The following is a 25,691-nucleotide window of genomic DNA, read 5'->3' on the forward strand; positions in this document are numbered from 1 at the left end:
TGCCAGGGCACCCGTGGCCGGGCTCTAGGTAAATGCCTGTGAAGTGAGGGCTTTGCCGCGCGGATCGGGAGCCTGCTGATGCATTTTGTGTTTAAAGTGCAGGGACTGGCCTGGCCCTGACGGGGCACAGGGGCTTCCCCACCGCTCCTGTCGCCCTGGAGCTGCTGGGGATGCAGTCTCCGGTCCTGGAGCAAGTTCCCGGGGTGCAGATGCCGCCTGCCTGGGAAGCCCAGCTCCGGGGGCAGGGGCTTCTCTATCCCCAGGAGCGGCCCCACACCTCGCTGTCAGCGAGTGTGCTGACGGCAGCCCACGAAAACCTTAAGTGGCTAATAAGAGAAACAGAAAGTCATCATCTTCCCTGGGTGTTTTTTTTTTTTTTTTCTTTTTCAAATGACTTCCTTCTCTGTTCTATTTTTATCCTGGAGTGCTCTTTGAATAAAAATGACTTAAAAAAAAGAAACAAGTGACTTGGCTCCTCTAATTTTCTTTTCTGCTCTTACTTAGCATGTCCCTTGGGGTGGCAGTGCTCATTAACCCAGGCCCCAGGATGATTGCCACTTTTCATTAATGGCTTCTTAACCTTCGCTTCATCTGATTAGGCCCAGAATTAAATCTCTCTTGAGGAGCCGCCAGTCCCTGCAGCGCTGCCCGCCTGCCTCTCCAGGAAGGGCCGGTGATCGATTCTGCGGCGGAACCCGAGCCGATCCATGGGACGAGATTTCCTTCGTGAGCGCTCGATCTGGGGTGGCTCGGGCCACGAGGGGGCAGGTGGCTGTGCCGGGCAGCCGTGGAACCATCCCCTGGCCTGCCTCGCTTCGCTCTCGCCGGTCCCCGGGGTCAAGTGTGTGACTTCAGGTTGAGCAGTGACCCACTGTGCAACAGGGACCTGTGATACTGAAGCAGGTGGTTTGAAGAGGTCAGAGATCACGGCCACAGAGAGCTGGCATCTTAGCCTGTGTGGCGGTGGTGCATGGCCGCAGGTGCAGATGTGTCCTCGTCGAATTCCAGCCACGTGACTTGCCCGTCCCTGATTCTCAGCCCAGGGCACGAGATGTGGTCTCTGAGGAGGAGAGGAGGCACGGGTCATTGTCTTCACAGCCATCCTGAGCGGACAGGAAATGAGGTGTGCACTCAGCAGGTCACAAACACGCGGTTGCCCTCCTGGTCCACGCCTGCTCCCATCAGATGCTGAATGGAGTTGGGGTGGCGGGGAGAGCAGCAGCAGCAACCTCCCCTGCCCAGCCAGGAGTTGCCTGCAGGACTGGGGGGTGACGTGGCTCAGGGTTCGAGGGGAACACTGAACCAGCCTCTTCCTGGGGTGCCCCGCACACTGGCTCTGCGTGAAGCACACGCAGCTCTGCCTGATGCGTCCCGTGTGCATAGGAAGTGCACACGCTGCCATGATCTCACAGACGCCACGCCCGGCCTCACACTGCCCTCGCGGGCCTGGCCGAAGTCCAGGCTGGAACTTAAGGTCCCCTTTTGCTTTCTGTCCCTATTTCTTCCTGACCCTTCATGCCCAGATCTGTCCCTGTGCAAAGCCAGCCACCCGAGAAACACCTGGGCACCTTCCCCTCGCTGTCGCCTTCACCCCCGGGCCTCGCCGCTGCAAGAGCTCAGAGCATCGGTGGCCGCCCCCGGAGGCCGAGTCAGGAAGTCTGTGGGCAAGCGTGAGCCTGGGCTGGGTGGGCTGCTGTGGCTGGCAGTGGGCGCGGGGAGGATCAGTGTGGCCCACGTACCCTTGCCCTTGCTGGCCACTCCCAACACCAGGGCACTGCTGAGGACAGCTCCGCTGAGTGGGTGCCCCCGAGGAGCCACGCGTGTATACAGGCGTGTGTCACGGGACAAAGGGAATGAGTCCTGGGCAGTGTCGCTAGGTGATTTTATCATGCACACGTCGGGTGTACTTATGTGGGCCTACTCAGTGTAGCCTGCTAGTTGGTGCAGCCTGGGGCAGGTGGGCTACACTCCTGGGGGGGGGGGGGGGTGTTACTGCCCTGAGTACTGCAGGCCACTGTCACACAGTGGAAGTACTTCCGTATCTACGTGCAGAAAAGGCACAGGGAATATACGGCATGAAAGGTACAACTAGCGCATGGGGCACTCACCAGGAGGGGCTGGGAGTGGCTGCGGGCAAGGCATGGGGTGAGTGCGAGTGGAGGTCGGGGGCCCGGCCTCGGTGCACTCCTCCCTGCCACCCACAGCTCTGTCTCCTTCCCAGCTGCTCTCTCTGGCTCTGCCTCCAGCCTCCCCCAACTCTGCGGGTCCCCAGGTTTCTTAAGGATGCTCACCATGGGGGTGCGGGCTCCACACACCGCGTCCTGGCTGCTAGAGTCCCTTCTCGCACAAAGTCAGCTCCCCTGAGATGAAGAACTGCATCCTTAGGAGACGCACAGGGCTGTTCTGTGACCACAGTGTCACTGAGGCCCATTAACTGAGGGTGGTCCCAAACTCCAGACCCCTTAAAGGCTATTTTGTTTTTCTTAAAGATTTATTTGTTTATTTGAGAGGCAGAGTTACAGAGAGGCAGAGAGAGAGAGAGAGAGAGAGAGAGGTCTTCCACTTGCTGGTTCAGAGAGAGAGAGAGAGAGGTCTTCCACTTGCTGGTTCACTCCCTAGATGGCCCCAACTGCCGGAGCTGAGCCGATCAGGAGCCAGGAGCTTCTTTCAGGTCTCCCATGCGGGTCAGGGGCTCAAGGACTTGGCCATCTTCTGCTTTCCCAGGCCATAGCAGAGAGCTGGATCGGAAGTGGAGCAGCTGGGACTCAAACTGTCGCCCATATGGGATGCGAGCACTGTGGTCATTGGCTTTATCCGCTGCACCACAGCACCGGCTCCCTTTAAAGGCTCTTGAACACCAGGGCATGTGGCAGCCATGTGAGTCATGAGGCCTTTGGTGGTGGGCTGCCCAGCTCACTGTAAAAGCAAAATGCTCTAGGGAGACAATGACCATGTGCCCCTGCAGAGCTCTGCCATCGGAAATTCGCCTGAGTGGCGCGGACAGCAGATCTGCCCACTGCCTCGTGCACCTGCTAGAGCGAAGTGGGCCGGGAGTAATGGCCCATGGCAACAAGCCCTGAGGGATCTGGAAGCCGCCTGCGCATCACAGGTTTCTGTGCTGTGGGTGGTGCTGGTTCCGCGAGAGGACGGCTTTCCTCGAATCCTCGCTAGAACCGTGTCTGCCGAAGGGTAGGAAATGACGGAGACGCGGCACAGCTCCACGCTCCTGGTCTCTCATGGCCGCTTTGCTCCCTCTGTGTCCTCGAGGACTGTGAGGTTCCACCATGCACGTGTCTGCTGCACACGTTGTGCTGAGCGAACTGTTGGTGTTACATACGTTCTAGGAAGCACCAGTGGGCCATTCGGGATGGCTGATTGCAGCCCAGGCTGCCAGTCCTGGGGAGCATGGAGTCTGCTGTGTGTCTGGCTGCCTCTGAGCCATGGGGAGCTCCTGGCGGGACACCCCACACAGTGGATGCTGGTTTTGGAAGGCGTTTGTAATCCCATTTGAGTTCCTGCTCGGTCGTCCCACAGCACCGTCTGCATAATCGCCTGCTGCTGCTTGTTTGGGGTGTCTGCCCTGGAAAGGGAGGGAGGGAGTTGTATTCTTGTCTCAAGATGCCCCTCAGCTTGGGTTGCAGTTAGAAGGGAAATTCACTTCGCATCCTGGTCACTGTCTCTGGGTAGTTAAGTTAAACTGTATTGCATTCTTTTGGAGAAAAGTAGAATAGATTCAGTTTTGGAGCTAGACAATGTTGGTCTCCAACAGGTTCACTCCCTAGATGGCCGCAACGGCCGGAGCTGAGCTGATCTGAAGCCAGGAGCTTCTTCCAGGTCTCCAGTGCGGGTCAGGGGCTCAAGGACTTGGCCATCTTCTGAACACTTCTCAGCTGCTCTTCTGAACAATTGAAATTCCTAAGCAGTTGCATGGACAGTAGGGGCCGGAATGTTTCCTGTACTACAGATAGATCCTAACTCAGTGTCTGTAGCCTTGTGTGAGAGCCACATGGCTGCCGACCAAACCCAGCCTGGGCAGGTTGCCCAGTGGGTCGCAGGCAGGGCTGGCCTGGGACAGCTGCACTGGTCAGGGAGAGCTGTGTGTGAGGCAGTAGAACTCAGGCTTGAGAAAGGTCACAGCCCCCCGCCACACTGACTGGCCCTGTGAATTACTCCAGCCGTCCCAGGGTGGCCGTAAAAGGCTGCAGGAAGGAACCAGGGACAGATCCCTGACCAGCGAGGGCCGTGTTCCTCTGGAAGGGACAAGTGCGTCAGGTCCTCCACAGAAATGGTTTCATGCACTAATTTGTCAGCTGTTTCTGGAGCTCCTACAATGTAACAGGCATGGAGTCTGGCAACAGAAGTGAACAAAGTAACTTTGTTTCTTCAGGCAGAGTGTGGAGACATGCACACACCAGACAGGCAGATAGGCACACACGCGAGCGCGCACACAGACAGACACATGCACACGGTGGCAGTGAGACAGACAGGAGACAGGAGTGCTCATTAAGGATTGTCACACCATTGCCATGAACACGTGGTGCTGCCCGTTAGAAAAGTAACAAGAATCACATGTGTGGTTTCTAATTTCCTGGAGGCTACATTAAAAATTTCAAAAAAACAGGTGAAATTAATTTTATTGATGTATTTTTACTCAGTCTATTCAAATATTTCAAAATATGTCCATTAGTAAAAGTCTTAGGAGATTTTGCATTTCCTATTTTGTCTGAGGGCTTCAAAACTCAGTGTGTATTTTCCACCCACAGCAAACCTCTGTTTGGCCGCATTTCGAATGCTCAGTAGCCAGTGGCTACCCTGCAGACCATGATGCCCAGCCCTCATTCCAGGGGAGAGTTATGGCTTAGAAAAAAACTACATTTTTAAAGACTGATTTATTTATTTGAAGGAGTGGGAGAGGAAGAGGGAGAGAGGAATCCACCATCTACTGGTTCACTCCCCCAGCGGCCAGCCTGAAGCCAGGAGCCTGGAACTCCATCCGAGTCTCGTATGTGGGTGGCAGAGACCCAGGTGCTTGGGCCATCATTTGCTGCCTTCCCAGGTGCATGAGCAGGGAGCTGGAGTGGAAACAGAGCAGCCGGGACTCGAACCAGCACTCCTCTGGGTGCCAGTGTTGCAGGCAGTGGCTTAACCTGCTGTACCAAGGCACCAGCCCCGGCTTAGAAAAATTAGCTCTTTAACACAGAACTCCCATTTCAAATATGACTGCTTAGCTGGTTTTGCCCAACCCTTCTTCTGAAAGTAAATACAAATACTGGATAAAATATGTATTTAAAATGGTCTTAAAAGTTTCAAAGAAGTAACAAGGTAGTACGGCCATCTCAGGAAGCTCTAAGAGACGGTAGAAGGCGAGAGATTTAGTCATAACAGCACAAGTGCTGTGAGGATATGTGAGGGGGACTTCAGAAAGTTCATGGAAAAGCAGATTTTAAAGATAAGTTTATTAGCCGGCGCCGTGGCTCACTAGGCTAATCCTCCGCCTTGCGGCGCCGGCACACTGGGTTCTAGTCCTGGTCGGGGCGCTGGATTCTGTCCCAGTTGCCCCTCTTCCAGGCCAGCTCTCTGCTGTGGCCAGGGAGTGCAGTGGAGGATGGCCCAAGTGCTTGGGCCCTGCACCCCATGGGAGACCAGGAAAAGCACCTGGCTCCTGCCATCGGGTCAGCGCGGTGCGCCGGCCGCAGCGCACTGGCCATGGTGGCCATTGGAGGGTGAACCAACGGTAAAGGAAGACCTTTCTCTCTGTCTCTCTCTCTCACTGTCCACTCTGCCTGTCAAAAAATAAAAAAAGTTAAGTTTATTTTGATGCAAAAATTCTGAAAATACCCGTGCATGGGATTTTCATAATTTGCTTCCCCTGTGAGCTCTGTGTTGATTGTTCGTGTACTGGCCAGCAGACTTGAACCTCAGCAGCAGCTCAGCCGTCAGCCCAGAGCCTGCCTTGGGGTCAGGTTCATTTTCCTCCTTCAGATTGGAGCCCTAAAAAGCTGGAGCCCCAGTGTGAAGAACAGCCCAAGGCAAGCCCACCCCGCAGGCCCGGTGGCCCGTGCGGAAGTCTGTGTGGGCTCCGGACTGAACTGAAGGTGGCAGAAGTCTCTGGAGTGCAGAGACAGAGCAGCCGGCCTGCAGATTTGCGTGGTGTCCCATTCCTGGAGGCTCTGTGGCTCTCCCGTCCGTGGACTGCACCTGCTGGCTCTAAGGAATAGGAAACAATAAAAGTTGCAGCAGGTGTTTCAGTGAACCAAAAGAACCTGAAGGAATAATAATTAAAAATCCTACTGAATTTAAAAACTGAATATACAGGATTAATGTCAGCTTAAACACAGCTGCACTAAATCGTAGTGAGCGGGAAGCACACCACAAGGAGACATCCAGAAGCAGTAGAGATGAAGAGATGAAAATACCTTGGGAAAAACCAAGGCACCCATGAGAAAGACTGGGCCCTTCCAGAGAAAGGGGCATAGAGAAAGAGAATTTTCTGGAGCGGATGGGTGATATGAATCCGAGATTCAAGAAGCCCAGTGAAACCCATGAAAAGTAAATTTGGCAAATCACACTTAGACCCGGGGGGAAGCCGCAGCCCACCCAAGTGCAGAATGGGCCCTTCGCTCTCAGAAGGGACAGGCCACTCCTCCGGCAGTCACATGCAGAAGTCGAGCCGCCTGCCTCTGGCAGGGGCCAGGGCGGTGCAGTCATACCTTCCGTGTGTGCTGGAAGGGGAGACGTTCTGGTCCAAATTCTCTATCCAGCAGAGATACCTCACAAAGACAGAGAAAAAACAAATTGACTTTCAGATAAACAGGGGCTGAGTCCATCACGATGAGACCCTCTCTAAAGACAGTGCTAAAGACACAGTTCCGGGAAAGGAGAGACCGTCTCAGATGGAGACCGAGAGAGAGGCAGGGTCGCATCGGGCATCGCGATCATGAGTTCTGTCCGGCTAGAGGGATGAAATTCAAACTCTAGGCCAGGATGACTGACATTCGGGGCAGGAGGAAGGGGATGCTGAGTCAATGTGGAACCTAGAAACCAGCCCAGAGGAAGAAGTGGTTACTACAGAAGAAGGTGGGGAAGGGGTGGAAGATACGTTAGTGTAGGACAAGCAGAGTGAACCCAGTAGTCCTGTGCACTGCTCAGCCGGGTCCCAGTGGGGTGGGGGGAGCCCGGCATTGGAAGCACCGTTGGGAGGAATGGTTACCGTGCTGGCCTGGAGAGCAGTGTGGTCGGGGGTCCAACCCAGCCGGTTTGGGTTGCAGCCTCGGCATGTTGGGGCCTCCACGGCATCTGTCCATGGTGACTTCTCCCTGTAGCTCCACCTTAGCCACACGCGGTGGAGGAGGCCGGCACCCGGCTCCTGCGCTTGGTGTTTTAAATGCCAGTCCATGAAAGCCGCGAGCAGCAGTGTGGCCTTGATTGTGTTCTTGGTCTCAGCCGCCCTTGTCTCCAGGACTGTGACGGGTGAGGAAATAAACGCACGTGTCTAGTCTGGCTTGGTTTCAGCCATGCCTGGAGGTGCTGGGGTGGGACCTCTGTCCACCTGTGTCCACGGGGGGGCTCCTTCGTCCCTGCACTCGCCCCGTCGGCAGAGCTGGCACTCAGAGGGGCTGCACGCTGCTGCAGGGTAAATTGCCCAGTTCCAGTTTCCCCCGGGCCACATTTTGAGGTTATTTGTGTCTGATTCCTGATACACAAGACAGGACGGAGGTCGAGAATGTGGGCTTTAGGGTCTGACAGCCTGGGCAGGGCCTGGGTCTTGACCCCTCCCAGCTCTGTGACCTCGGGCGCCCGTCTGTCAGGGACACTGTGCCTGCCCCATTGCAGAGAGCGCGTCGTAAGCGTGTGTCACCGTGCTTTGCCCACGCTGTGCACTTAATGAGTATGTTGTTACATTTGTAATCAAACGGTGAGCTTTCATCATGTCGTATTCTGGGAGGACTCTGACACCCACGTGCAATTCTGGGCAGATTTAGAGTCTGACCTGGCTCCCCTCGTGGGAAATCCACTCTGGGAAAACACTTTTCCCCTGCATGTGTTTGTCGAGAACAGAGAATAAACCCCGATTGTCGTCAACCTCGGGCGGGTCACGTGTATCAGATAAATCCAGTGGTCACCCAACAGATCACCGTGTATTGGACAAATCCAACGGTCACCAGATCGACAAGCCCCTCGGCTTGTCTTTGTCCTGGAGAGCGGTGTTGCAGATCCTGGGCAGACAGTTCCTTCCTCCCGCAGACCTGCCGCCACCGGCCTCTCGCCGATCTTTCTCCGCTGTGCCCACAGTTAGTGAGCGAGGTTTGGGATATTCAGAGTTAAGGCAGGACGAGAATCGGTCTTCTCCCTTAATACCCTAAGGACAGGGATCGGCTGGCTCCTCATTTCTGCTTTCTTCGGGGAGAGTGTCCTGCGAGCTCCATTGATTGATCAGAGATAACTAAAACTGACTGGAGGTGCTGGGAGACTGTGAAGTCCAGAACCTGAAGCAGTACTGGGTGTATCTTCATCACTGAATTTATGGGAGAAACAGGAAAGACCAAATCACCCTACCGTTTCGTATTCTAATTGACAGACTGTAAGAGCATCTATTTTTAGCATCACAGTAAAATTGAGGGGGTCCCATATACTCTCCCTGCACACACACACAGTTGCTCCTAGCACTGACAGCTTACATGAGTGTGGCATTCTTGTTGATTGATGAATCAGCACATAGTAATAATTGATAGATGATTATTTACCAGTTTACGTTAGCGTTGGAGTTCAGCAGGTCTTAGCAGATGTGTAATGCCATGTACCTAACAGGACACTACCACAAGGCAGTGTTGCACTGCCCTGGAAGTCCCCCGTGCCCCCCCCCCCCGCCATCCATACCCCCGCCTCCCCTGAACCCCTGGCACTTCCCACTCACGTGGCCCTGCGTGCGACACAGCTTGTGTAAGTGACGTTAGCTGGATGGCCATCTGCTTCTTTAATTCCGTGCCCCACAGGGTCTAAGATGACATTGATCGTGAGGTGCGTCTATTACATAGCTCTAAGAGGGGAAGAAAAGTGTTCCAGTTAAACAAGGTACGCCACCAATAGCAAGGCACATCCTGATGTCAGGTGTGTTCACATGTGAACAGTGATCTCACACCTGTAACCTAGATCACAAAATACAGAGCCTTAGGGAAGATGAAAACACAGTGGAAAATTGGAAAAGTGCACTTGCATTGGGAGCGATTAGAAGAGCCAGGTGCGGGAGGGGCAGCTGGCGCGGGTGCAGGGGCTGGAGAGGCTGATGCAGGAGCAGAGGGGCCGTGGGAGACAGGGAGGGTGAGCTGCGCTGGGCCATGCTGGCCGTGAGCCAACCTGTGAAGTGCACGGACCATGGAGAAAACCTGTCTGTGACCTGACGCAAGTTCTGGACCTCCCTGTCTCACGCGCATGGAGGATGCATCGCCAGTGCTGACGGGTGACCACGGGGCTTCCAGATGAGCTGTGTGGGAGACAGCCCTCCCCTTTCCTCCTCTCCATCCCACGGGTGCCCTGCCCTGGATCCCACCCGTGGCCCCGAGCTGCCCGACCTCCCTCCAGTGCCACCGCTGTGCCGGCCCTGGACCTGAGCACACGACTTGGTGTCACAGCAGCAGCCTGGTGGGTGACCAGGACAGTTCCTAGTCAGAAAGACCCCTGTGCTGTGCCTTCCTGTTCCCAGGGCTGCCGAGCAGTGAGGGCGTGGTGGCACCGTTGTGGTGCCCGCCCGCTGGCTTCACAGCTGGGCTGGAGACAGCTCGGGTGAACCTGGGCAGATGGTTTCTCAAGGACGTCTTCGGGGTTGGGAGGGAGCAGACGTGCAGAGGTTCTGTTCACACTTGGGATTCTGAGGTGTCGTGCAGACACGTGAGGCCAGCAGGGGACGAGGACCATCCCCCAAACCAGTGCAGATGTCCACGCCCAGAACGTGCGAGACCTTGGGAAGCTGTCGGTCTTCCATTTGTCACCTGTAGGACGGGATGTTGTCGCCCTGTGGCCTGGTGGCTGTTGTAAAAGCCCCGTTCAGCCCTCCACGGCTGCTCACCCCGAGGCGGTATCCCCGGCTTCATCCCCACGCCTCCCTCCGCCTCCCTCCGAGAGCCACATCCTTGCCTGTTGCCATGGCTACGGCGGTGCTGAAAAGGACTGAGCTAGCTTGAACAAACCAGGGCACCCAGCTACGCTTACAGCACAGATACGCTCCGGATGATTTCCTGATGTGTGTTCCAGACACCGCAGGGCTCACCATTAAGCATGAGTGCGTCTGCCACGCGGGATTGCAGGGGACGACGTATTGATGCTGAAGGATAATTTGCAGTTTCCGAATCCAAGGAAACCCTGTGCTTGTGTAAAGAACGAACAGGAAGCGCCCGCCCACAGTTCCTGGTGGTGCTAGGGCAGGGTCTCGGGTCTCTGTGCTGAGCCCATTTCTCCCCCATGGGAGAGAAGGACCTGCTGCTCATACGGCATCCTCGGAAGCTAAACCTGTTGACGGAAGCAGCTGGGCTCGTGTCAGGAGAGACGGAGCCGTCTCCTGCAGCCCCAGGCTGAGGCTGACGTGGGCAAGCGGCTTGGGAAGAAGCCACTGCAGCGCGGTCTCCTCTCCACGTGTCTGCCCCAAAGAGGGATCATGACGATCGGGTATACTTTATCATCTTAAATATCCTTTTCAGAATTTTAAATGTGTGTGTGTGCTTGTGAGTGATGACTTTGATTTATGAAAATAAGCCCCATTCTATCCAGTGAGGGGAAGGTGAGCGAGGACATGCCATAGGGGAACGTTTTAAGCGGATATGTATCTTACCTAAATTTAGAAATGCTTTCGATGCCCCCCCCCCTTTTTTTTTCTTTCTTTTTTTTTTCTTTTTTTTTTTTTGTTAAAGACCATGAACTTTCAGACTGTTCCAGCCTGAAGTGATTTTTCACGTGGACCAAGTCCTGCTCGGTGACTTGTGCTGTCCCCTGGCTGGTGAGCTGCAGGCAGGCACGTGGGAGAAGAAGACGGGTGAACTCGGTGTGCCTGTGCCACACGCAGCAACACAGCAAGGCAGGCGGGGAGCCGCCCTGCACAGGCTGGGCGTGCGATGCCAGGAGAAGACAGCACAGCACGCCTGTGGGTAGAGCGCGAGAGGGAACAGCAGGCGGCAGAGAGGCCGGCCCAGGGGCGGGGTGCACCGCTGCTGCCACAGCTGCTTTCTCATTTATTGTGCAGAATAGTCCGTGAGTGCTGGCCCATTTTTGGGTAAAGATTTATTGGAAAAGCAGAGTGACAGGGAGAGGGAGAGAAACGTTCCATCTGCTACTTCATTCCCCAGATGGCCACAGCCCTGGGATGGGACTGGGCCAGGCTGGAATCAGGAGCCCAAAACTGGATCCGGGTCTCCCACACGAGTGGCAGGGACCCTGGTACTTGGGCCGTCTTCCACTGCCTTCCCAGGTATGTTAGCCGGAAGCTGGGTAGACGTGGAGCAGCTGGGACTCGAACTTGTGCTGATGTGAGATGCTGGCCTTGCTGGCAGCAGCTTAACCTGCTGTGCCGCTGTGCTGGTCCTTATCTTCCCATCTTCGCAGAGAGCACTGGAAGCCAGGGAGGTTCGGTGACAGGCCAGTGTCATTAAGCTAGTGAGGGGTGGGTGGGATGGAATTTGTATTCAAGGCAGAGCGATCACCCCATGAGGTTGTAAGGGGTGCATCGGGACTCAGCTGAGCCGAACCATGGAAGAGGGAGAAGCGCGGCCATCCTAGGTACTTCCGGGACCCGCGCGGGCTATGACCTGTCTTGGCTTGAGCTGTGTGGTACAAGGAAGGTAAAGAAAGCGGGGAGGGGCTGAGCTCCTTCTGTCTGGCTCAGAGCAAGCAGCCTTGGAGGTGAGAATTGGACGAAGGTGGCAGCAGCGCTGGGCTTGACGGGCAGGGACGCCGAGGGCAGGGAGAGTGGGCATCGGGACGTTGGGGACAGCCCTGGAAGTGGAGAGCTGGTGACTGTGGTGGACCTGGAGGATTCAGAGCGGGTAGGACAGGCAGGGCCGGGTGAGGCGCCACGGACGGCGAGATGTGAGCAGCTGACCCAGCGTTTGCTTGCTCCGGGTCAGGATTCTTGCAGACGCCGCACATGGCTGTTTGTAGAAAATGGCAGAGGGCGGGGGTGACCTGGGAAGTCGCCCCACTCTTCGGTCTGGACCTCAGGTGTGTAGGTAAGAAATTCAACTTATTACCATTTTAATCGGCCTCTGGTTAACAGGCAGCTGCGTGGAGTGTTTGCCTGTGAGAACTCCGGCGCGGCTAACACACCCTCGGCAGGAATCGTAGAGGGGGGCGCATGGCTGGCCGCCAGGAAGCGCAGTTCTGCCCTGGAGCCCCGTGCAGGAGCCCCGTGAGCTGTTTGCAGTCTCAGCCCAGGGCCGGGTGCCTGGTGTTGGCCAGACCCGTGGTGGGAGCCATGGTGGCAGAGGCTGCGAGCACTGGGGTCCCCTGTGGATGGACCCCTCAGGGGCTGCTCAGGCCCTGCCCCTGCACGACCCGTGTCTCCGCGGGGGTGCGTTCTCCCCCACAAGTCTGCCCGTTTCTGTTAGGCTGCTGGCTGGGCCTTTTCTCTCGCCCATCTCTGCCCTGAGCCTTGGCACTGGTTTTCCAGGCGGACGCTGATGTACTGCACACCCAGACTTCCTGGTTCTGTAGTAGGAACTGGGGACCGGCAGGGTCCCTCCCACGCTGGCCCTGGGCTTGGCGGGGTGTCCACCTGTCTGTGCTGGGGAGAGGAAACCACCTGACTTCAGGAAGTTGTCCTTCTTCAAGAAATGGGTCCCCCGTGACACCTTAGGAGCGTGCTGGCGGGATCCTTAGGAGCGTGGCACTTAAGCCACATGCTCCGGCAACGGCTCCAGGCCTGGCGCCTTGGGTAGCGGCACCGACCCGGGCAGGACAGAAGGCAAGGGTGCTTCAGACCTGGTGGCTGGCTGCAGCTCTCCGAAGCAGGGCATTTGGTCCCCCGTGGGGAGGAGCGATGGGTGTGGATCAGGTGCGAAGGAGATGGGCTGCCGAGGGAAGTCCTGGGGCTTCTTGCTGTGAAGCGTCTGCCTGCGTGGGTGAATTCGTGTTGTTTCTTACGTTTATTGATTTGGAAGGCAGAGTTACAGAGAGGGAAGAGGGAGAGAGAGAAAGAGAGAGAGAGATATCTCTTCTGTCTGCTGGTTCGCTCCTCATGGCCACAACAGCCAGGGCTGTGTTGGTCCAAAGCCAAGAGCTTCGTCTGGGTCTCCCTCGTGGGTGCAGGGCCCAAGTACTTGGATCATCCTCCGCCTTTTGCCAGGCACGTCAGAAAGTGGAGCAGCTGGGATTTGAACTGGTGCCCATCTGGGATGTTGGCACCATGGCAGCAGCTTAACCCCCTTTGCCACAGCGCCAGCGGGGTGAGTTCATATTTAATGTGGGTGTTACTGATCCCAGTTCTGTACAACAGACTGGACCCACGGCGTCCACTGTCCTTCCTGTGACACCCAGGAGCCAGGCAGGGAGAGCGCTGGGCAGACACCATGCCTGGTCATTGGTTTTATGCTCAGAGCTGGCCCAGCACCAGCAGGGCTGGCAGAGCAGGCCCCCAGCTCTGCTCACTGCCCACAGCAGTGGCACTGCAGCCCCGGGGGCCGTGGTCTCCATGTCAGACAGCAGGAAACACAGGCATGGGGCGAGCTTGCTCCCCCAGGTCACTGCCACAGAGAGGTGCAGTGCAGGGGCCCCGGCTCTGGCTTGGTGACTCCCGGGCCCAGGCCAGGCCTTCTGGTAAGAGCTGAGCAGGAGAGGGAGGGCAGAAAGCAAAGACCCCCCCACACACACACACACACATTCCAAGGACCCTTTCCGCACTGGCCCTGAAAGGGAAAGCATTTGTAGTTCAATTCTTTTTTGACAGGCAGAGTGGACAGTGAGAGAGAGAGAGAGACAGAGAGAAAGGTCTTCCTTTGCCGTTGGTTCACCCTCCAATGGCTGCCCTGGCCGGCACACCGCGCTGATCCGATGGCAGGAGCCAGGTACTTCTCCTGGTCTCCCATGGGGTGCAGGGCCCAAGCACTTGGGCCATCCTCCACTGCACTCCCTGGCCACAGCAGAGAGCTGGCCTGGAAGAGGGGCAACCGGGACAGAATCCGGCGCCCTGACTGGGACTAGAACCCGGGGTGCCGGCGCCGCAAGGCAGAGGATTAGCCTAGTGAGCCACGGCGCCGGCCCTGTAGTTCAATTCTGATTGTCATTTCCCTCCAAAATTAAATTAAAAAAAAAAAAACAGATGTCCGTGGGGGCCTTGGGCCACATCTTGCACGTGGCAGCTTTCTTAAGAGTTTTGTCCTCGCCCCTCTCCTCACTGCTCCTGGTCATGGTGGCCGTGCTGGAGGCAGGGCCTGGTGGTCCCAGCCAAGTGTGGACGGACGTGTCGCCCCCCCCAGGCGTAGTGGGAGAGGGAACTTGTATCTTTTGACATTTTTATTATGAAAAACGTAAATGCACAGGAATGGAGAGAACAGCTTGAAGGTTTCTCATAGTCACAGCACGTAGATTCAACAATAAATATCCCCCATACTGTTGGTTACTGGATTAGCGAAGGATGAAAATGAGCAGATTATAGACATGGCATGAACTGTCACCCCAGTTCCCCCAAGCTGTGCTTTGTAAAGGGTAGGAACCTCTTAAAACCAGAGCCACAGTATCATCAGTACAACTATTGAAATCACCAATACTTTTCAGTATAATGACATCCATCTGTATCCAGATGTCCCCAGTTGTTGCCCCCCCCCCCAAAACACCAGCTCTTTCATACTTGGAGGATTTAATTCAGGATTTCAGTCAGCACTGTACATTGCATCTAGTGGTCGTGATTTTGAGAATTTTCTTTTCACTGCTGTGGGTTTGTTGGAGCAGTAGAGTGCCCATTCTGGATGGTTCTGGACTCGGGCAAGTGCCCACCTAGTGCCCTTCGCTCCCTCCTGCCTCCTCCCTCCCAGTGCGCCTGTCCTGGTGGTTAACGTGACGCCTGCCGCACCTGCCACTGGCAGGCCGGGCGCTGCTGGGTTTCCTCAGGGCTGAGACCCTGGGACGACGGCCAGCCTCGTCCTCCCGCCGCTCCGCACCCAGCCCAGCAAGCACCACCAGCACTCCGCCTGGCTCAGTCCTCCTGTGTTCCCACCCACACCCCCACAAGCCCACCGCCTGTCCCTGGCTGAGAGCGCAGCTCCTACCTGACATCTGGCTCCCACCTTAGCTGCCTGCCTCTGGAACTGTGGTCCTGGTTCTGGCACTGCAACACCCGTGAGTGAGACGCTCCCGCTTCCGACAGCGTCCAGTACATCCTGTTCTGGGGCATCACGCCAGGCCTGGTGCTCATCTTCCACTGACTCCGTCTCACCAGGGGAAGGGGCGGGGGTCTGCTGAGCTCCCGGTTTGGAAGGTCCAAGCACCTGCTGTGGCTCAGGACTGGCGGGGCTGCTTCGCGTCATGGTTGGGTAGTGTGATCGTGTCACCATCACGCCAGGGGCGTGAGTGCGTCTCCCTCAAACCGGGAGCAGAGAGGGAACTGCTGGGCGGAGCCAGGGGTTTACAATAACCCGAACTCAAGGGCACACCCTGTGCCCCCCACAAAGCTCCCACCACCCCCCAGCACCACCCAGGGATGAGCATTTAGCACGTGGGCCCCTTGGGGGCGCTCAGCTGCCAGACCACCACGCTGCCATCACCGTCACTACGCCGTCACCATCACTACGCCGTCTCCACGCTGGCCCTGCGCCGGCTCCATGAGAACCCCTGCTGACCGGAGGAGCAAGGCTCCCCCAGGACTGTGTGGTCAGTTATCAGTGATCAGTGAGCTGCTGTATCGGCTGGGCGTGCGAGAGGCCAGGGGTCAGGGCTCCAGAGGCAGGTGGGCTCCAGCCCCCCCCCCCAGCTTCCTGCCTGAGGTTTCGGTCGAGGGTGGGGACAGCAGGCCCTCTGCCTGCCTTTTGTGTGCAGCTCCGGAAGCTTCCTTCTGCAGCAGAGTGGTGTCGCCACTTACGGGCATCTGCTTCCACTGCCCACACTGCCCACCCTGTGGCCGTGAACGCCAGCGTCAGTCCCCTGTCCCACACTCCCATGTCCAGCTGCCCTGGGCTGGGTCTTCAGGGACGCACTGTGGGACCGGGCAGGGCGGGGTGGAGCCGCAGCATGTCCTCAGGCACCCCCCCCCCACCATGGCCTTGATCTGCCCTGAGGGCTTTGGGACAAAGGCTGCCCCATGCTGGCCGCATCACCATTGCAGTTGTGAGCTTCAGAGAATGCCTGTCTGAGTCTGTCACCTGCCAGGGCTGGGATGAGGTAGGCAGGGGGGGGAGGTGCTCAGCTCACGGCAGGCCCACCTGCATCGCAGACGGGCTGCTCCTCAGGCTTGCTTTCGGGGTCACCCCTCCAAGCAGCCCCCGTGGAGGCCAGTCCTGCAGAGGATTGAGCCTCGTCTGTGTGCTGAGTGCTCTGCACCTTACCCGTGAGAGAATAGGGAGACCCTGGCGCCCTCACGACCAGGTGCAGGGCCCAGCGAGGGCGACCTGGCCATTTCCTGCTGTTTCTCAGGCCTGGGGCTTCCCACAGTGGGAAAGGTGGGTCCTTGGAGGAGTCTGGGTGGGCCCTGGGGATGCTGCCATGTGGCTCCGCTCCGTTAGGCATCACCGAGAGAAAGCGCCGGAGCGTCTGTTGGTGAATGGACTGGTGGCAGCTCGCAGGAAGACCCAGCAGGTGCGCCCGGGGGAAGCTGGGGAGAGCCCACGTCTGCAGGGCCTGGGATATGAGAGGTTTCCTGGAAGTCCTCAGGAGCCCATGGGCTTGCTAGAGAGGACAGGCAGGGGGAGTGCAGCAGGAGACCCACACAGAAGCAGCAGGGCAGGGCGCAGGGCCCCACAGGCGTGGCCACAGGTCGGGGGCAGTGGGCAGCTGGTCTTGTATGGGAAAGCCCAGACTCGGCTTGAGCAGCAGGAAGGGCCGTATCACCCCGTGGACTTCTCTGTCTCTGTGGCCCCAGCAGCAAGGCCCTCCTGTGTTTGCAGCCTGCTCCGGGGAGAGCGAGCGCCACACCTTGCTGTCCACTCAGTTCCAGGGAACCGTGTTGTTTTGTAGTTCCTCTCTGAGTTTTGGATGGGGCGTGGAGCGGGCCTGGTGGGACCCCTGCCCTGTGATCAGGGGCCCCAGGTGGAGGGTGCTGTGCAAGTGTGAGGACCTCGGCTGCTTCCTGTGGCTGCTGGGGAGTCGCCTGCCTCTGGGGCAGCCACACGGGGGACAGCGCCACCTGTAGGCGGTGGGAATGTGAGGGCTCTCGGTCTGTGCTTGCAGGAGTTTGGGGGTGCGAGGTCTAGTCTTTAACCTAAATGACCATCAATTTAAAGCGAGATCATAAACAGTTGGTATAAACCTGCAGTTGCCCAGTTACCTTACACATAACATAACTACAGGTGTAGTCGTGTCTTCGCTGAAGTTCGGTGAAGTCAGTGATAAAAATGCCATTTTCCTTGGTCTCCTGGCTCTGATCTGATTCTGCTCCTAACGCCTGCTGACTTTGACCTCTGAGCTTGCTCTTCAGGGCTCCCATCAGCAGCCTATGGACGTCAGCCTTCCCCGCGGGGTCTCTGCCTCCCGGGCTAGGTAGCGTTTGCCTCGACTCTCGGCAGGACAGGGAGGAGGTGGCGGCCTTGTTGTGCTGTGCTGGCCCGGGCCCCCGTCCCTGCCTACACCGTGGGCAGAGCTGTTAGGGGCTTGACATGGCGTGGGAGTCTTCTAGGGAAGACTGGGCCCTGGGGTCCCGGCCAGCGTGGAGCCAGGGCCCGGTCTGGAGAGGGGACAGGGTAGAGAGACGACTCGGGTGCTCGCTGCCTTGCAGTGTCGCTGGGCGGGCCTGTGTTGCTGTGTCCTCCCGCCTGCCGTGGCCTCTGCTGTGTCCGGCTGCTGTTGCTGGCGGCATCAGGAGCGGGGAAGGCCCTGGCTGCGTTCCAGGCCGTGCACAGCACCACGGGGGCTTCAGTGTGTTCAGGCTGCACAGCACGCCCTGTGGCGCATCTTTGATCTTCACGTCATGGGAAAGGCACTGCCTGGCTCTGCTCGGACCCCTCCCCGCTTGTCCGTCTCCTCCCTCAGAGAGTCAGGGCTTCGGTGTCCCTGGGGACCTAGAGGGTCACGGCGGGCGTCTGTCCCTTGCTGGACACGGCCCTCTGCGGACCCATGCCCTGCACTGGGGCCGAGCGTCCCGCTCCTCACCTGTAGCACGGGCACAGGCAGTATCTCAGGCACTCGGCCAGTGCCAGCTGCCATCCTTGTCTCCTCCTCTTCCTTCCATCCAGATGGAAAAGGGGGCCTCTCACCGCACCCCCATCTGCCTGCTTTTCTCTCCTGTGCACTCCTTGCTCGCCAAACAACAGCCACCCTGTGTCTCTGTTCTTTTCCGGGCCCAGCCACAGGAGGATAGCAGCGGGGACTGTGCTGCCCTCCTCCTGAGCTGCTCCTTGGGGAACTGAAAATAGCTCCGGGGTCCCCAGGTGGGGTCTGCAGAACAGGCAGCATCCCCGGGCTGCCCCCATAAGGCCCTCAGAGCAGACTTTGCGCTGGGACTCAGCCTGGACCCTGGGAACAGCCAGAGGAGACCACAGTTGGCAAAACTGGGCTGGCTGAGCTTGTAAAAACACGCCCGAGGGGCTGGTCTCCCAGAAACGCCTGCAGCACCCCACCTTCCTGTGCACCCCATCATGATCTGGGGTGCATTATGCTGGGCGTGGCCACTGTCACACGTGCTGCAGCACCAGGACCCTACACACAGGCTTACTCACGGTGTGAGCTCGGGGGTCTGGGGGGCCAGCGATGGGTCGGCAGCAGCGGCCAGGCACCGCGTGTGGGCTCCCGTCCCACGCCACGGGCCCTGCTCTGCTCACGGCACACCCCCAGCCACTGCAGGAGAGGCGGTGGCTCCCTGGCCTGCCAGTGCCGCTGGGGCGGGGCCATCCAGGGCAGCCGAATCCAGAGGATTCCTGGGGTCGGGGGATAGTTTCCTGGGAAGAGGGGACGACCGGGAGGCTGCTCTCCCTCCTCCCTCCTGGCTAAGGAAACACACTCTAGCAACAGAGTGACTGTAGCCCGGCCGTGGCGTAGGGTTTAGGGGAAGGAGGCTGGGGCACTCACACAGAGTGCCCAACCTGTGGGCTCAGAACGGGAGGTTGGGTGCCCCAGGACCAGAGGGTGCTGGGTGAGGACGGCCCCTTGCTGGGGCTGCTGTGCACCAGCCCACACAGGACACGTGTCCACAGCAGAGGGCCAGCTGGCCTCACCTGCCCATCACTGAGCTCCTGCATGGGACCAGGGCCCAGGAGATCAAACTTCGCTCCTCTCCCTTGCCCCTCTGTTTCGTGGGCATGCAGGCCAGCAGCCCAGTGGCTGACAGCTCAGGGCTGTGACCGCCCGCCCTTGGCTCGTGAGGTCATTGCTACGTGTAGCCCAGCCAGCCCTGGGCCCGGGGCCACAGAGGCCGGCCCGTCTGATGTGTTCTCGTGGTAGCCCCTGCCTTCCCCAGGTGGCCTTCCTGGGCAGTGCCCTGGGTGCACCTGGCCCTGTCCTCACCTGGGCCCCTCTGCCCCTCGCCCTAGGGGTCAAGGTCCAGCAGTGTGTGGAGTCTGGAACTTCCATGTCCCTCTGGGAAGTCCCTCTCGGGCAGTTGTTTGGGGTCTGTGGCCCTGGGTAGGAGGTCACAAGGATCCCCTGCCCGTCTCCCATTCTGGTTTCATTTTAATTTGCTGCATTTTTCAGTTCCCAGCATTACTGTCTTCTAAGTGACTGTTCAACCAAACGCTCCGGTTCTTGTGGATAAAAGCCTCAGCTGCTTCTCCTGCTGTTCAGTGTGTGTTCGCTTGGACACCAGAGAGGAAGGCAAGTGCTTCCCAAAGGCCAGATCTTTGCTTCGGAGGGACTGGCGCTGGTCGCGTTTACTGCCGGCTCCTGGCACTGCGATGCCGTGGGCCGGACTGCAGCCTGAAACTCTTGACCTAACTGGACAATAGGAGGCTCTGCTCCCTCCTGGGCCCCCGGCTCGGGTGCCTGTCGGTGACTTTCTGAGTTCAATAGAGGTGCCAAAGAATGAGTCCTTAGAAAGCAAATGGTGCCACCATTGCCAAAGAGAGAGAGCGCAGAGAGACAGAATCGGAGTAATTCACGATCTGCCCCCCTTGGCCTACGGGAGAGCGGGCAGGAATGGCTGAGTGTGTGTGAGCACTGGGGGAGCTGGCACAGCCCTGCAGGACCCCAGGCATCACGTGTGCCCCCGGGCCCTCAGCAGGTGCAGAGCCCTGGCGCTGGAGGCATGGCATTGGCTTGACTGACAAGTGGCCCATCTCAGAGGGGGCAGCTCCAAGCGGCCGTTGGGTACCAGAGGGGGCGCTGTTGAGCAAGGCTGTGGCCAACAGCGGAGGTGGCGCACATGGGGAGGGGGGTGCAGCCGGACGTGCTGTGGAGGACCTTGTCATTGTTGCCCGGCTTCCAGAGGAGCAGCCAACTCAGTAAGGCACGTGCTATGGGCCGATGCGTCCCGGCACCCTCTGTGCGCTGCACATGGGGACACGGAAATGGAACACAAGGTGGCCAGGCCACGGGGCCGTGGCCATGTGAGTGGGAGAGGCTCTGCGGGGACGTGTGTTGGAGGAGTTGGCAGGGTTAGCCCAGGGAGCAGCAGAGGGACCCCTCGTCCACTGTGGATTCAAGACCGTAATCCGTACGCCTGCTTTCTGGTGTATTTGCATTGCGGAAATGCTTGCACAAATTTTTTTTTTTTTTTTTTTTTTTTTTTTTTTTTTTTTTTTTTTTTTTTTACAGGCAGAGTGGACAGTGAGAGAGAGAGACAGAGAGAAAGGTCTTCCTTTGCCGTTGGTTCACCCTCCAATGGCCGCCATGGCCGGTGCGCTGCGGCCAGTGCACCGCGCTGATCCGAAGCCAGGAGCCAGGTGCTTCTCCTGGTCTCCCATGGGGTGCAGGGCCCAAGCACTTGGGCCATCCTCCCCTGCATTCCTCGGCCACAGCAGAGAGCTGGCGTGGAAGAGGGGCAACTGGGACAGAATCCTGTGCCCTCACCGGGACTAGAACCCCGTGTGCCAGCGCTGCAGGCGGAGGATTAACCTATTGAGCTGCGGTGCCGGCCTTGCACAAATATTTTCAAAACCATTCATTTTCAAAGATGTCTTTGGGTATTGTTTGTAGCCATGAAAAAACAAGGGGGAAATTGCCAGTCGGTAGCAGAACTGGTAAACAAAGCACGGGCCGTCCGCATCGTCACTGCTGTGCGTCTGTTACGTCAGACTCCACGGGATCGCCATGCCGGCTGCTTTTGACCTAGAAAATGGCAGCTTCATACATTGAGCCGAGAACGAGCAATCCTCCTGGATTTCTTGTCTTCCCCTTTAACGCGGGGTTCAGAGTGGTGCCTCACAGCCCCCAGGAGTGTGATACAAGCCACGTGGAAAGCAGCAGGTGACCAGAGCTCTGTAAGTGCTCGCTAACGTCACCGTCTACATCTGCGCAGAGAAAGATCTAGAATACACTGTGTGGTTGACAGACATCAGCAAAGGATGAGCCCATCTGCAGAGGGAAGCACGTGTGTGCACGTGTGTGTGTCTGCACATGTGTGTGTACATGCGTGTGTGGCCGATGCATAGGGGCAAGGCAGGAAGAGTTGGTTCTACGTTGTTCATGCTGGTTAACCTTTGGGAAGGGGGCAGGTGGGGGGGGCAGGGGGTGAAGAGGGAGTGTCTCAGTGGGGTTCACTGGGACCGCCCAGTGCAGCCCAGTGTGCACCCATGTGGGACTGGTCCCAGGGAGCGCAGGCAGGAAGGGGCAGTGGACGTGAAGTGGGGGGGGGGAGCAAGAGGCTGGAACCCCAAGTATGAGCTCCGCCCCCCGAGAACGGGCTGCAGTCTGTCCTGGGTCACGGCTGGTGTGGGCGCCGTGCGGAAGCTGGGCCCTGGTCACAGAGCTGGACAGAAGCACCTGGCCTGGGGGTGAGGACGCTAGTGGAGGGTCCGGGGAGGAGGAGGAGCGGTGACCCAGGCGTGGCGCCGGAGCCGTGGGTTGGCAGATCCGCCGCGAGTGTGACCTCCACGGTGGCGCTGTCCCCCTGCCGCCCTGTGGCAGTGCTGGCCTAGCGGACGCGTTTCAGAGCCGCTGAGGGGTTTGTGTTTCCCTCTGTCTGTGCCTGGGCTCTGTGTCCTTAAAAACAGTGAAGCTCTTCACCAAAAAAACAGAACTGTGGTGGCGGGGGGGACAAACCTCTTGCACCAGTGAGACCTGGCGTTTGCGTGGCGGCCGCCGTCCCCTCCGGCTGGCAGCTGCAGCCACTTCCAAGCTGGCCTCCCTCCTCTCCATCCCTGTTCCAGTCTGTTCCCGCTGGGGTCAGGGTGGTTTTGCAAAACACACGTTGCATCCGGTGTGTGCCTGTTTAAAAAGGCTCCCATGGCTTCTTGTCTTTTGAACGAAACCATGAATCCTAATCCTGATCAAGAAGTCTACACTGTGTGCTCTGCCCGTCTCTCCCTGTCCGTCTGCCTTCAGTGGCCATAGCCTTGTGTGCCATCACCTTGCATGTAACAGTCGTAAGAATCACCACGCATACAACAGCCATAAGACTCACCATGCGTGTAACAGACATAACACTCAGCATGCATGTAACAGTCATAAGGATCACCGTGCATGTAACAGACATGAGACTCATGTGTATGTAACAGCCATAAGACTCACATACATGTAACAGGCATGTAACATGCTCATCATGCATGTAACAGCCATAAGACTCACGTGCATGTGACAGACATAAAACTCATGCATGTAACAGACATAAGACTCACATGCATGTAACAGACATAAGACTCATCATGTGTGTAACATAAGACTCACATGCATGTAACAGACATAAGGATCTCCATGCACACGACAGCCGTGAGACGCACATGCATGTAACAGTCGTAAGAAGATGGCTATCTGTTGACCTGCCATGCACAGCTTTACGCCACGTGCTTGGAATACGGAATCTTCCCACCCACAGCAGCTCTGGCACCGTTGACCTTCCTTCTGTTACCAGCTAGGACACCAGACTCAAACATGCTCAGTGTCAGGACCGCTAAGTGACAGCACCAGGACTGGAGCCTGGCGTGGGCGTGGTGTTCAGCCCCCCTCTTGTCACGCAGTCCTGGCTGCTGAGCCGCCTTCCCCATAGGCAGTGAGCGTGGGAGGCAGGGGTCCGGTCTGCGGGTCCAGTGCTCATCCGTGGCGCCGCCCAGCGTGCTCGCACACGGAGAGAATCACAGGCCAGCCGAAAGCAGCGAGGTGCCGGGCGCTGGCTGGCACTGCGGTTAGGGTGAGCCAGGCCAGATGGTCCTTGCTTTCTGGTGCCATGGCCTGCGGTCAGAGGCTGTGACATGGCTGTGAAGGGTGCCAGGCAACGTGGTGTGTGGGGGCGGGAGGACTGGGCATTCGGCCGTGTGGCCCACACGGAGTGGCACGGTGACAGCTTTGTCCCCCCAGCTTCCCATGGGGCCGTGCTGGCCGCTCCCCTGTGCTCCTGGTCATCCTGGCCCCTTGAGGGAATCCCAGCTGTCCTGGGGCATCACTAACTCAGTCCCTCTGTCCTCCTGCCCACCCTGAGCCCTGACCTTTGCTGACTCATCACTTCTAGTCCCACCCTTGCCCATGGGATGACGCGGAGGGCCCTGTGTCTCGTCAGCTCCCAGAAGCAGGCAGCCGCTTTTTATTCCTCACTTCTGGGCTCTTGCTAGTGTTTCGTGGACCCCATGGCTCCCACTTCCTGGGTGCTGTGTGCAAGCCACGCTCCGAGTGCGCCCAGTGTGGTGGGTATTTGTGTTGCCACCAAGCCTGGTGACACCGAGGCGTCATGAGGTTAACATGCTCACTGCTTAGTAACTAGATTGTGTGCTTTCTAGAACATTCTGGGGGTTTTCCAGAGCATTCTGGGGTTTCCTGCCTCCAGCCTTCAGGAAGTTCCAGGAGCAGCCACTCGGGCCAACATGAGGCTGGGCTGACCTCAAGGTCAGATCCCTTGCCTCTGTGTGCATGTGGGGTGGTGTGTGTGTGTGTGTGAGACCTGTGCAAAGGGCGCTTCCCACTGCCCGATGACAAGACAGGGGCATGGCCTTTGGGGAGGACCCACACCCACCTGCCCACCACCCACCTGCCCACCGCCTTCAGCTTTAAAATCATTTCAGGGTGCTACACAGTCACCCCCTCGTTCAGCTGTTTTTCTGCACAACTTCTGACGTGCAGGCATTGATTGCCCTGTGAGTGACCCGACTGGGGGCTGGCCTCCCGGAGTCCAGGCGCTGGGAGGACACTTGGGTTCATCATCACCGCCTGGGAAAAGCCCTGGGCTGTTCTCCACGCCTCCCGGAGGCCTCGAAGGTCCTACGTGGGAAGGGACAGTCGGGTCTTGGCGTCCGTGGGTGGAGTCTGAGTGTCCCAGTGTGTCACAAACCCGTGCTGCCTGTCAGAGCTCTGTGACACAGGTGCGGATCCTCCACGGGCCCCGGGCTTCCCGATTGATTTCCCCACGGAGCTTAATCCACGATGCAGACCCTAGGGAATCCTGGGAGTCCTCTCGCTTTTCCTGCTCCCCCTAAGGCCTTCCAGGAGCCCAAGTGTGCGCTGACGGGGTTCAGGAACGGCCCCGCCGGTGGGGAGTGGGGGGCGGGGCCGGAGGACGTGCGGGCTGAACATCTGTGCGCGTTTCTGTGTTGCAGAGCTGGTGATGTTGCTGGAGTGGTGGTCCGGCACGGAGTGTACCATCTACACCGACCCGCAGGCCTACCCCCTGTACGGAAAGGAGAACGCCATCGTGGTTCTGAACCACAAGTTCGAGATCGACTTCCTCTGTGGCTGGAGCCTGGCCGAGCGCTTTGGGATCTTGGGGGTAAGTGGGGCGTGCGTCCCCCCGGCCTCGGGCGTGCCCCCAGCTGGGCAGCACGGCCTCCCCTTCGCGCGTGACCACTGGGAATTTCCAGAGGAATCAACAGGCAGGTTCCGCGGGAGGCGATGCTCTTCAGTCTAGGCTGGCGTTGGGGTGGGTGTCTTCTCGGGAGCCGGAAGGGGTGCAGCGGTTACTGCACGCCCGGCGTTCTGCATGCGATGCCCTCACTCCATCCTCAAAGGAACCTTTCTGAGTCAGAGGAAGAGCACCCACCTTAAAGACGTTGCGTAGTTTACATGCTCTGCTCGGGACCGCGCGGCGGTGACTGGGTTTGGTTGTACCTCCTGTCTGTATTCTTTACTGTGCGCTCCTGTTTCCTTGGCCTCGGGCAGAACTCGCCTCCGGGTTTTCCTCGCTGTAGGCCCGAGCACGTGGGGTCCCCTAAGCACGAGGGTTGAGGGATTCTCAGGGAGTTACGTTTTTCCCCTGGGAGTTTGACTTCTCGCACGCAGCTTGCAGACCCTTAGATCTGGGTCCCTCGGCTGATGTCTGTGGTGTTGAACACGAGGGGGTGTGCAGCGGCCGAGCGGGCTCACGGGGCTCCAGTGTGGCAGGCGGGAAGTCCCGGCTTTTCCATGCAGGGCGTGTGTGGCCAGCGCTCGGAGACGGACAGGGGCACTGCTCACGTCACTCTTGGTCTCGTAGCCCGGAAGGCAAATTCCTGGCC

General features: G+C 58.2%; 1 protein-coding gene across 7 annotated transcripts in view; it reads left to right on the forward strand.

The window, feature by feature from the left end:
- AGPAT4 (1-acylglycerol-3-phosphate O-acyltransferase 4) overlaps positions 1-25,691 on the forward strand; it is a 98,445-nt gene that overhangs the window by 54,487 nt on the left and 18,267 nt on the right. For 6 of the 7 annotated variants that reach the window (XR_016233573.1, XM_051855176.3, XM_089332498.1 and 3 more), the window contains one exon: positions 24,798-24,967. Coding sequence is in view for 6 of the 7 variants with exons in the window: in XM_051855176.3 (XP_051711136.1) it covers positions 24,798-24,967 (170 nt within the window). In the remaining variant the exon portion in view is untranslated. Of the gene's footprint in view, positions 1-10,247; positions 10,660-24,797; positions 24,968-25,691 lie in introns of those variants that run through there. The other variant, XM_051855177.3, reaches the window with a different exon arrangement.

The sequence above is a fragment of the Oryctolagus cuniculus genome, chromosome 5, assembly GCF_051225735.1.
Source record: "Oryctolagus cuniculus isolate XC-2025 breed Fujian yellow rabbit chromosome 5, ASM5122573v1, whole genome shotgun sequence".
NCBI lineage: Eukaryota > Metazoa > Chordata > Mammalia > Lagomorpha > Leporidae > Oryctolagus > Oryctolagus cuniculus.